This window comes from Pristiophorus japonicus, chromosome 9 (assembly GCF_044704955.1).
Source record: "Pristiophorus japonicus isolate sPriJap1 chromosome 9, sPriJap1.hap1, whole genome shotgun sequence".
Taxonomy (NCBI): domain Eukaryota; kingdom Metazoa; phylum Chordata; class Chondrichthyes; family Pristiophoridae; genus Pristiophorus; species Pristiophorus japonicus.
The window spans coordinates 152,467,210-152,479,928 of record NC_091985.1 but is presented as its reverse complement, the minus strand read 5'-3'; the positions used below and the strand labels follow the sequence as shown (position 1 = coordinate 152,479,928).

Below are 12,719 nucleotides of genomic sequence, written 5' to 3'. Positions count from 1 at the left end.
GACCAAACGATTGAAAAGTTGTGCCTTGAGCTCCACCTGTGGCAATTCATTACAGGCCAATATGGAATCTTTGTGTCGTCTGAAAAATTCACACACTAACTACGCCATTTCTTAAAGGACCAAAACACAAATTATGATCCGATAGTTGAGGTAAAGATTTGTGATAACAACAACAGCTTTAACATAGTAAAACGTCCCATGGTGCTTCACAGGAGTGATATAAGATGAGAATTTGACACCAAGCCAAATTAGGACAGATAAAGAGTTAGGTGTTAAGGAGCGTCTTAAAGGAGGAAAGCGAGTTAGAGAGGTGGAGAGGTTTAGGGAGGGAATTCAAGAGCTTGGGGCCCAAGCAACTGAAGGCACGGCCATCAATGGTTGAGCGATTATAATCAGGGATGCTCAAGAGAGCAGAATTAGAGGAGCGCAGGCATCTCGAGGGTGGAGGGGGGGGGGGTGGTGTAGGGCTGGAGGAGATTAGAGATAGGGGTATGGCCATGGAGGGATTTGAAAACAATGATGTTTTAATTGAGGCATTGCTTATTCAAGATCCAATGTCGGTCAGCAAGCACGGGTGTTGGGTGAACAGGACTTGGTACGATTAAGACACGGGCAGCCGAGTTTTGGATGACCTCAAGTTTAAGTAGGGTAGAACATGGGAGGCCAGCCAGGAGTGTGTTGGAATAGTCAAGTCTAGAGGTAACAAAGGCATGGATGAAGGTTTAACAGCAGATGAGTTGAGGTGGGCGATGTTACGCTGGTGGAAATAGGGGTTTTAGTTGTGCTATGGATATATGGTCGGAAGCTCAATTCAGGGTTTAAAAAAAAAATGACACCAAGGTTGTGAGAAATCTGGTTCACCCTCAGACGGATGCCAGGGAGAGGGAGGGATGGAGTCGGTGGCTAGGAACAGAGTTTGTGGCGAGGATCGCAAACAATGGCTTCGATCTTCCCAGTATTTAATTGGAGAAAATTTCTACTCATCCAGTACTGGATGTTGGATGACTTCATCTAGGCTATGCTTATATTGAAGTGTATTACCAGTTCACATGCCCAACTGTGGAGAGGTCCTGAAAGATGGGGGTTTGCTGAAAAATATATATATATGTGCATTTGGAGAGAAATTACGCTAGCAAATTTGAGTTTTTTGGTTGGGGGGGGGGGGGGTGAAGAAATCAAAACTGTTGTATTGCAAGTATGGAAATATGAATTAATTCACCCAATACCCCTATGTCCAGGGCCAGAGTGCAGATTTTGCATAATGTTCAAGATCTACATTGATAAATGCCTGGCACGATCTTTTTTTAATATAAAAGTGTTTTTGAAAGTTCAATAGCAATCATATATTATGCATGACATATTTCCTGTAGCTTCTAAATTATTTATACTTGACATTTTTAATTCAAGAGATATCATGAATGTTTGCTAATTCAATTAGCTAGATTGCTAATTCTACTTTTAGGAGCAATTATTGCCCACGAGACCTGAAGCCTATCCAATTCCTACGCAAACTTACACCAGGGAATACTTCACCTTCCCAACGTCCAGATCCCAGGACAGAGTGAGTCCTGTCCCTGAACAATGGCAACACTATGATGAGAGGACAATAATGCAGGAGCAGCCCTTCAGTACCGCTGTACAGGTAAGACCATGCTGATAAAACATTGTCTAGGCAATAGCTAAATAGAAGAAATCATACTAAATGTTTTTTGGGATAAAAGATTTTGAAAATGAGAGTTGTACTGCTGGTTTGTATAGTCTCGCTGTATTGTGGAATGCTTAGCAATTTGATATATTGTGACTTCTGACTTTAGATTTTTTAGTACAGTGTTTCCCCTTAAAGAGGTGAGACTACATTTCAGTTAATTCTGTCTTATCTATACTGCTGTTTTTTTAAACTACACTGAGAATACGGGGGTGGGGGAGGGGAGGGGGTAGTAACGAGTAGCTTTTCCAAAGTGATCAGTTATTTTATTACAAAATTGTATAGAAAAACTTGAACTTTTAACAGCTGGATTTAATAATGTGCTCCTATTTAGTCATAAATACAAAGTAACTTATGTTAGCCATTCTCTGGATAATTTTGACTTTAAAGTGTTAATGCTGCTTCAGGGAAAATTCAGAAAAATTAAGATATGTACCTTAAGTATAGGTATATGCATTAATTTTGGATGTACTTTGCATATTTAGATAAATGTTTAACAGTTTCAAAAAAGTCAAAAAATTCTATAGATGAACTGGGGAAGGGGATCACAAAAGTTCAAAAACATGAACAACTAGATGAAAAAAAGCTAGAATTGAAGATTCCAAAACAATCAAAAGACCAGATTAAACTGTTTAAAAGGAATGATATGAATGAAGAGAAAGCTAAAATGAGAGGGTATTATCTGGGAGAATAAAAATATTTTCAGACTCTTGCAAATGTTGGCACAGTGCTTAATTTATTTAGCCATGCCCCTATTGCATTACATTCTCTTGCACACAAAGTGAATAAAAACAGCTGTCTTGCAATCATCAGTAAAAGGCCTGAAGAATTACTCTAGATAAATTTGCCTATACAGCAGTGACTGCACTTCAAAATTAATTCATCAGCTTTGAAGTGCTTTAGGAATTTCTTAGGATGTGATCAGGCACTATATAAATGGAAGTTTGTTTTTTACATATCAAGATCAGCAAGGACCTAGTGTTTCATTCTGGTTCTATCTCCTGTTTTACCAATGCCAGTCCATTTGTAGGGCTGCATTGTTACTAGGTTTTAGGGTTATCCATGACGACTCTTTTGAGCCCTTCCAATTTAACCAGCAGTGGGGTCGCCACAGGCAGCAGCAAAAATAAGAGGCCTTGGATCCTGCCAAGGTCCAACAGAGGATTGGAAATTGATCCACTGTTTCTCATTAAGGGCCCAAGTTTCGGGCTGCGCCGCCCGTTTTTCGCGCCACAAAGTGCGCCAAAAAAAAAACCTATTCTCCGGCTCCCTGCAGGTCCTCTGGAGCTGGACGCGGCGCAGCACGAGCTGTAGGGGGCGGAGCCAGGTCCCTGCGCTGAAAATGGTGCCGTGACCTCTGCACATGCGCGCCCATGTGCAGTAGCTCCAGGCACCTAAAACTGTGGGAGGGGCCTGAAGCACGCAGCCCCTAGCCCTGGCTGAATGGCCTCACTGGGGCTGCGTGCATAAGGCTCCTCCCACCCGACCCGACTTCTGCCCCCCCCCCCCCCAGGAGACCCGACGCCACCTACCTGTAAATCCAGCCCGAAGTCTTGGCCTGGCCGTTCAGCCTCCTTCCCTCCCTCCATCCTCTCTCCCTTCTCCCCCTCCACCCCCCCACCCTTCTCGCCCTCCCCCTCCTCCACCTTTCCCACCTTCTCTCCCTTCTCCCCCCCTTCTCCCCCTCCCCTCGCTGTCAGACACACTGGGGGGGCCGTCCCAGCACGCTGTTGGAGGGCTCCCGGTGCTGCAGTCGGTAAGTAGAAAAAATTTTTATTTATTGATTTTTTTTTTGAAAACATTTATTTTTTATTTTTTTTTGATTGATTTATTGGTTGATATATTGATGTATTTATCATTTATTATTGATGATGGCTCTTTATTTGTAAAACTGAAGTGTTTAATGTTTGTAAACTTCCCTTTAAACCCTAGCCCCCCCCCTTTCCCACGCCTGATTTTCTAAAGTGTAGACAAGGTTTTTTCGAACGTACAAAAATCTTCACTTACTCCATTCTAAGTTAGTTTGGAGTAAGTTTTCACTGTCTAAACTTTGAAAACAGGTGTAAGTGGCCGGACACGCCCCCTTTTGGAAAAGAAAATTCTGTTCCAAAGTGAAACTGTTCTAACTGACTAGAACTGGAGCAAACTAAATGCCGAGAATTCAAATTGCTAAGATACTCCATTCTAAACCAGTTGCTCCAAAAAATCAGGAGCAACTCAGGCTGAAACTTGGCCCCTAAGATTGGAGACCTCAGTCAAAACATGTGTGCCTCCAGGAAATTGGTGAAGCTGTGGGTTAGACTCTAGCTTTTCACCTCTGGGACTGTTTTCAAATCCAGCCTATAGGATGGAAATGTCTGTGTGCTTGGCTGTACATGTGAATGAGTTTGAGCACTCTTAATACTGTCCGTAGTGGGCATCGGCCTACAGCACAGACCCAGCACCAATTGACAATCTCTCAGGTCACAGGATGCTGGTGTGGGAAATAGAACATGGTCGTATTACGGTAGTTGGGGTGCTTTTCTAAGGTTGAGTTTAGAGGTGAGGCATAGGACAGAGTAGAGGGAGCTTTGCTTATACCAAGTTTGGGTGTGCTTAATGTTGATGCTAGGTATCAAAAATTGAATAGTTTCCTTCTTCAACTAACACCACTCTAACACCCTCACCCTAGAGGGTACAAACAAGTAAATAAAAGAAAAACATTTAGATGCTTTATTTTCATTCTCTACTGGCATCCCACATATCTTGCTGTCATTACTTAAGTTACTTTGTTCACATTCACCTCTTGCATTGCTAACTTAAGTGTTTGAGTGGCATTTATGATTGATATATTATGTCTGCAATGTCACAAGACAGTTGAATGAAGTTGTAAATTTCTGGATTCTTTTATCTCAATCTGGTTCAGTAAAATTACTGAGTCGAATACCTCTTGTGCTTTGAACAAAGCAGTCTTTATTACCGGCCAGTAAGACCTATCAGACAGAAGATATACTCTCTGGATAGAGCGTACACACTCCCTACGGATAGGTGAAGTTACATCGTAAAGCGTTAACAGTTATACAGTTTTGAAATCAGATAACAAAATACAAATGGATTGACAGTCTAACTCAGCCACTCATTAGTCAATCTATATGAGATGTTCTTCTTGAAAGCTCAAGTATTGCCTCCAAATGTTTCAATCTAATGGTGTGACTATTTACTGAGACCTTGCAATTCTGCAGATGTATTTCATGTTACAATTATATATTATTGGCAGGATTAGTGACTTGAAACCTTGAGACAGACTGTTAGCTATGCTGATGTTGCACTATTTGCAATCTGACATTCTCCCAGCTATTCTTCCATGGCTTATACATTTTCATATATCCCGTTTACTTTACTGTCCTTAATTCCATATATTCCGTTCAGATATCCACAAAGTAATTGAGTGGCATTGAATATTTGCTGTGATAAATACATTCACCTATCCTGTACACACCTTTTCAGATATTTAGCATATTTGAATGTTTTTTTAGATTTGAGAAATTAACCTGAAATATTTATAATCTTGTAAAGTTAATGTTTGTATCAAATTTTGTATGAAAAATGTAACTGAGGTAATTTGTTAATTTTTTGAAGTATGCCTCCGTCTACATTTATGCAGCTTTGCTGTAAGGAAAAACAATGTGAGGGTGCGTGAGAAGATCTGGAAGCCATGGTTGCCTTAATATAAGCACATTCGTTTATCATGTGTAAACAATGCAACTGAGGAGAATATTGAGACTAGCCTAAAACAATTGTGTATGAGTGAAACAGTTGGGGTGGGCCAGAAAGGACACAAATTGTTACTGAAACGAATGTTTGTATAATACTGTGCTGTCACTAATTCAAATTGTACAGTATAATTACAGCACAATCTGTAGAGCTCAACTATTATGATCAGAAGGAATATGCAAGTTTGTTTTATGTGACAGTGGAAAAATAATTATTCGCACTAATGCAGTAATGGAAGTTGAACAATTTTACTGCCTTTGATCTAAGTTTGTTTTAGAAATGTGGAGCCCTGCCATACAGTATAATGCCGAAGCGTCTTGTTTTACTTCCATTAGAAGTTGATAGCCCTGGACAAATAATACGTTGGCAGCTGCTCAATTACAGTTTACTTATTATCGTCCTACATTGCAACCTAAACAATGCATCAGTCAAAGCTACCAATCACTAGCAGCAGAATTTAATTTTAACTTCTATTTGTGTGCACACTGTCAACAATAAATCTTACTCACTAGGAGTGCCTTTTGCAATGAAGTGCTTTTGCTTTTCACCAAACATCATCTCAGTTAACCAGGGTAACAGCCACTTAGTTCAGCAAAGTTTCCTAACACACAGTGAAGTATTATCACATGCTTAATTGTTATCTGAAAAATAGCTTATTTTCTGGGTAATTGATGCATACCATTAACAACTTGAGATTGCATGTATTGCGAATTTCAAATCTCTGCAGTTTGTTTTATAGGAGTTGGACCAACACATGGTTTTTAAAATCCCAGTTTTAACTAATTTTGTTGGCTTTATTTATTCGGGTTCATTTCCGGAAGGTCCGTGTAAACCCTGGAGATAAAGCAGCTTGCACTGTTTTTTTTTCTGGGGGTGTCTGCTGATCTCCCACTTAGGTTACGGCGCAAATCAGGAGAACCTCAAAGAAATTAGTGGCCTAAGTTTTTCATTCAGCCTTTATAGTATTAAGAATTGAATCTAAACTTAAGTTGCCACGCGCTTTGTAGGATGTTAGATTATTTTGGACCTAAGTATTTATGATGATTAAATTTCAGTGTGCTAGCATTTTTATAATTTAAATAATGTCCTGTGGCACTGCTCACAGATTTAAATAAATGCAGGATTTAGTAGTCAGGACTGAATTATGCTTGCTCATTTTTCTTGTGAGCCATTTACATTTACATCATTTCAGATAGACCTGGGAAATACTTTGAACAAGAGGTGTTCCTTCTAGACTTTCCTTCCTTTAAGTGGCTCAGTGATAGTACCACTATTGTAAAGTAGGACCTTGCCTGCAACAGATTTGTACTAGATATGGAAATATTTCTGAATTTTATGTAAGTTAACATCGAGAGTCTTTGCTGCTTTAAATTTGCTTATTCCCAGTTCTTAAACATGCATTTCAGCTGTAATACAACAGATGACCAGTAACATTTTCAGATCTCTTTAGTTATAATATATAAATGGTTAAAGCAACAAATTGTTAAAGTATATTTTTGTAATAAATTAATGTAATTTTTAATTGCTCAACAGCGTGGAACTCGTTCACAAGAAGAATTGCATGAGGAGAAAACTTTGCATCTAGAGAAGGTGCGACAGGAAGATCTGCTCCGCAGAGATGCAGAATACCAGAAAGACTTGGATCGGAAGTCTGATGCCTGGGCTAATCAAGGTTCCTCGGTGGATTCTAATGCATCAAGTCAGGAGCAGTTGAACTACTCTTTAAAATCGCTCCCGGCAAGTGCTATTGCTCCTCATAAAAGTGGACCTGGGCGCTGGAAAACTCCGGCTCCTAATCAGGTTACTCCAGTTGCTGTTTCCCAGCCTATTAGAATAGACAATCAGTTGCCACCACCCCCTCCTCCGCCACCAGTACATTATACAGTTGACTTTGATAATACCCACACTGACCTACCCCTACCACCCCCACCACCACCTCCACCAGCTTCACAAGTATCAAATCACGGCTCTGCTGTTGATCGCAGGAAACGAGAAGAACAGCAGCGCTGGTATGAAAAAGAAAAGGCACGGTTGGAGGACGAACGTGACAGGAAACGACGTGAGCAGGATAGGAAAATTGGCCAGATGCGTGGCCCACCACCGTTGCACATAAATCCAGCCCAACCTGTTCATGTTACTTCTGCAATTCAGCAAGCCAGGCCAGAAAAAATGGCCAGCCTACCGCGACCTCAAGATACAGTGATCCGTGAGCTTCAACCTCAGCAACAGCCTCGTACAATTGAACGCAGGGACTTGCAGTACATTACAATTAGCAAAGAACAGTTGCCTGGAAGCGATAGCCTTTCACCTGACCCTTGGAAACGAGATGCAAAGGAGAAAATGGAGAAACAGCAGCAACAGCACGTCTTGGAGATGCTTAGCAAAGAGATACAGGAACTACAGAACAAGCCTGATCGTACAACTGAGGAGAATGACCGCCTTCGTAAACTTATGCTTGAGTGGCAGTTCCAAAAGCGATTACAGGAGTCCAAAGAGAAGGATGATGATGATGAAGAGGAAGATGATGATGATGTTGATACAACACTTATCATGCAAAGACTCGAAGTGGAAAGACGGGCAAGGGTAAGGAGAGTAAAATTAGAGGTGCAGGACCAGTTTCTGTACACTCTTGAAAATGTTTCTTGTGGCCTTTCATGGCTTAAATATTGGTGTCCTAAAGTATAGCCTGTTTAATATTTAGACATTTAACCAAATCTTGAGTATCTCAGTGAGCTGTTGGTTACAGTTCGTTGCTATGTACCTCAATCAAATTAAGAATCAGTTTGTTTTAGCTGATTTATTCTTCTTTTCTATGATGGAAAATTAACAGCTATCCTCTGCAGTTTAAAAATAAGCTGTTGTATTAGCAGTCTATCTTTCTATATAATTAAATTTGCATCAGTAGTATCAAACCGCTCAAAGACATTGTGAAAAATGATTGGTTCGAATAACCACTGTCAAAGTTTGCATCAGTAGGCTGTTTGAGACATCAAACCCAGTACCATTCACTGGACATCAATTCAACAAACAGCAGCCACCACAAAGCCAACCATTAATCAAATTGCTGATTTTTTTTTTGAAAGTGGACATTCTCAACCCAGCATGCACTAAACTAAAAAGAAAGACTTGCATTTATATAGCACCTTTCACGGTAGGCCCAAATATTGACAAAGTAGATGTGTTAAAACATAGAAACATCGAAAATAGGTGCAGGAGCAGGCCATTCAGCCCTTCTAGCCTGCACTGCCATTCAATGAGTTCATGGCTGAACATGAAACTTCAGTACCCCCTTCCTGCTTTCTCGCCATAACCCTTGATCCCCCGAGTAGTAAGGACTTCATCTAACTCCCTTTTGAATATATTTAGTGAATTGGCCTCAACTACTTTCTGTGGTAGAGAATTCCACAGGTTCACTACTCTCTGGGTGAAGAAGTTTCTCCTCATCTCGGTCCTAAATGGCTTACCCCTTATCCTCAGACTGTGACCCCTGGTTCTGGACTTCCCCAACATTGGGAACATTCTTCCTGCATCTAACCTGTCCAAACCTGTCAGAATTTTAAACGTTTCCATGAGGTCCCCTCTCATTCTTCTGAACTCCAGTGAATACAAGCCCAGTTGATCCAGTCTTTCTTGATAGGTCCGTCCCGCCATCCCGGGAATCAGTCTGGTGAATCAGTTGCGCTATAAGGAGCAGTCACTGTTGTAATGTAGGAAACAAGGCAATATAATTTCTTTTTTTTTAATTGATTAAGTGGCTGGTGTTTCCACACCTTTTAAAGAAAAAGGCACACATTTAACTTGCAAAAAAAAATTAATTGTACCCGTAAAACTACCTAAGTCATGTTGGAAGTCTATCCAATTTTTTTAAACCCCAAAGGCTATCCCCTCTCCAGGACCTGGAACTTAAATTTTTTTTCTGGAGCTGGGCATACCATCCTTTTATTTTTGGGCCATCGTATGTACATCTCGTCTCTTTTCCCTTCTCGCCCATCAACCTCCTCCCAAAAAAGATGCAGTGGGCACACTTCAGTTGGACCTGCTGCCAAGTAAAATATCTTGACCTCTTCAGTGGTCTTCCCTGCCCTGCTTCTTGCCAGCTCCTTATAGCACGACACATCTACTTTGTCAACAATACTTGGGCCTGCCAACTCCCAGACCCCTCTTCCAACTCTGTTTTCCCAGCCAACCCTCCACTCACTCACTGCTACCACTTAACCCTGACATTTTATTATCTATGCCCCCCCCCCCCCCCCCAACCTCCTGACTTGTCACAGCCTTCTGCCTTTTTATTGAGTTCTGCCATTCCCATCTCCCCAGTGCCCTCTGACTCCTCAACTTCTGCCATCATACATGCTGCTAGAGCCCAGTCACTGCTCCCGCCCCCACCGCAATGTCTTATGTGGCCCGAGTATTCACAGACCCTACTACTCATCTGTAATTATGCATGGGTATAGCTCTCTCCCTCTTGCCTTCCCTTTCCCCTTCCAGACCATACATACTCCATCCTGTGCACCACTTCCTGCTGCCTTATTGCCTCTGCCTCCCCACCCCAATTCCCAGCCCCGTAAGAAAAATAATTATATAGTAGGAAAGATGCAGAAACAGTTGAAGGGGAAAATACATTTTGTTTTCGAGTAACAGAATGGAGATGAACTATATGTTGTGTGTTTGATGGTGTAATGCTAGTTATAATAAGTATCTTTCTCATCATGAGCAATGTCCCACAACAAATCCACTGGTAGAGATTAAAAATCTAGTTACTGGTACTATATGTATACAATGATGTGTGTTTTGGGATGGAACCTTCGAGCGGCTCTTTGAATGGAGGACTAGTGAATGTTAATATTACTTCTCTGGTCTGTTGGACTATTCTCATGCACGCCTTCAAGATTCATTATTAAATGCACTGCTTTCTGGTGGAACAGTGTTTATTTTGATTCTTGATTTTTCTTTTTTTTTAAGGATGTCTTTTTGTTTAAAAGAAAACTCAAACTCCTGTGTTTTTTCCTTCATTTGTCTGACACTGAACTCTTCCTGCTCTAGCAAGAATGTGCTCAGTGTTCATCAGTGAAAGATTTTCTAATTTTGTTACCTAAGGTAATGAAATCCAATCCGTGCTATTGGCACTGTCTGAACTAATGATTTTGCTCCGTCTTTCCTTTTCTTCTTATCCCTGCTGCAGACTGTTCCAGCCATCTCAGTTCTAGATTTGGTATGTTCTCGTTTCTTCTTCCTATCGTTTTCCTGCCTGTCATTCTCTCCTTTGCATACTTATCTCTGGCTCTGGAGACAGTAGTGATTTACTTTAAGTTGTCTGCTGCAATTATGCCAAATATTCAAGCTTTTGCTTTTTTTTTTAATTGTATGATCTTGATCCCTGCTAGATTTTTTTTTTGTGGTTTTATATATTTTTTAAACAGCATGTTTATTATCTTGATGAGCTTTGGATGCAGAATTTGAATGTTTGGGAAGATTGTATGCAAGGGCCAGTTTTGTAAAGCAGGCCGTTTGTTATCTCGTCTCTCTGCCACCCTCTCTTAATCTATGACAACACTGCTGATTATCAACTGTGCCATAATTTCTTCTTTGGTTCCCCCAGGTTAACACACTAACCCATCACATTAAACATCCCTTTGTACAGACTCTTCACACTATAAAATCCTTGTAATATGTATATAATGTTTCATTAAATCTCCAGACATTTTCATATATGATGCTAATTAGCTGTTACTCTGGTGGGTTTTTTCAGGACTATAGACTTAAATTTTGTGTTTGAAGATGTAAATCTCTTTTTTGCTGCTTTTTTTTTAACCCAATAGCTTAAGTAGTGTACAACAGCAGCATTGTGCCAAAACCGAGTTTATTCTTCCTCTTCTCCATGCTCCCAGCCCAGCCCAGACCCCAACCAGCAGGTACTTGGTGTGGGGTTCAAACCTGCCATAGCACCCATCCATGGAACCACACATTCTTGTTTCAATGTGTTGTTACTGTGGATTGTTTCAGTTTTGAATGGTACTTTTTTTCCCACCTACTTTTGGGCATTTTCATCACACTGTCCTTACTACTTTCAACTTCACTCTAGTCCACATGAAAGCTTTGGTTCAAAAACAATTTGGATGATTTATTTGGCAGTTTTATTTTTCCTCCCATTTGATCTGCAAGATTTTAAATTTAATTTTAAAATTAATATTAGATATAATTCAAACAAAAGCAATAACATGAGAATATAATTTTTATAAATACTTTATTCCATTTTAATGTAATATAGGCAAGTCTATCCCTTTTGCTTTTCAATGCTTTTACACGCAACTAGCCAATCAAAATCTCTCTTTCTCTGGTTTATCATGATTTCCATAAAGTAGTGACTTGAGATTGATTTTTCAAAAAGAAGCCACATGTAGAAAACATCCTACTGGAGGTAAACTCAATTAAGAACAGAAATTATTGTTTTCATAGTGCTGGACTGGGTAATTGAGCATTCTTTTTACATACTATATTCAACAATTAATTTTAATATTTTAAATCCTTTTCAGGAAACATTTTTATGCTGGGTCTGAAAGTTGGTTAGGAATACCCTCTGCCCATTAGCAAGCTTGTTGGTATACTGGTGCTTATGAACTAAGATTATCATGCTTGATTTAAAATCCCTCCATGGCCTTGCCCCTCCCTATCTCTGTAATTTCCTTCAGCCTTACAATCCCCGAGATATCTGCGCTCCTCCAATTCTAGCCTCTTGCGCATTCCCAATTTTAATTGCTCAACCATTGGTGGCCATGCCTTCAGCTGTCCAGTCCCCAAGCTCTGGAATTCCCTCCCTAAACCTCTCCTCTCTGCCTCTCTTTCCTCCTTTTAAGATGCTCCTTAAAACCTACCTCTTTGATCAAATCTTTGGTCATCTGCTGTAATTTTTTCTTGCGCGGCTTAGTGTTAGATTTTTGGATAACCCTTCTGTGAAGCGCCTTGTGACATTTTATGATGTTAAAGGCACTATATAAATGCATGTTGTTGAGATGGTGTGTCACCATGTTTGATCTATGGATGGGAAATTATACGATAAAAAGCCTGTTGCCCTTAAACAAAAGTGGTGGTGGTTCTGTTGGGTTTATATGTTGAAATTTTTTTTTTTAGTTAATATCTCTCTTTCTGATGCATCCCATGTCTGATATTTTGGTTTGTGGTATGATTAGAGTAATTTTAAAGTATATCTTTTTATAGATAAAGGAAGTATTACAATGTGGACAGGGTACTGCATTCGTTGAAC

General features: G+C 40.2%; 1 protein-coding gene across 8 annotated transcripts in view; it reads left to right on the top strand.

Moving 5' to 3' along the window:
- afdna (afadin, adherens junction formation factor a) overlaps positions 1-12,719 on the top strand; it is a 282,635-nt gene that overhangs the window by 247,598 nt on the left and 22,318 nt on the right. For 4 of the 8 annotated variants that reach the window (XM_070889970.1, XM_070889972.1, XM_070889969.1 and 1 more), the window contains 3 exons: positions 1,463-1,642; positions 6,992-8,041; positions 10,641-10,670. In XM_070889970.1, coding sequence (XP_070746071.1) covers positions 1,463-1,642; positions 6,992-8,041; positions 10,641-10,670 — 1,260 coding nt within the window. The remainder of the gene's footprint in view (positions 1-1,462; positions 1,643-6,991; positions 8,042-10,640; positions 10,671-12,719) is intronic. The other 4 variants (XM_070889971.1, XM_070889976.1, XM_070889974.1 and 1 more) reach the window with 1 other exon arrangement.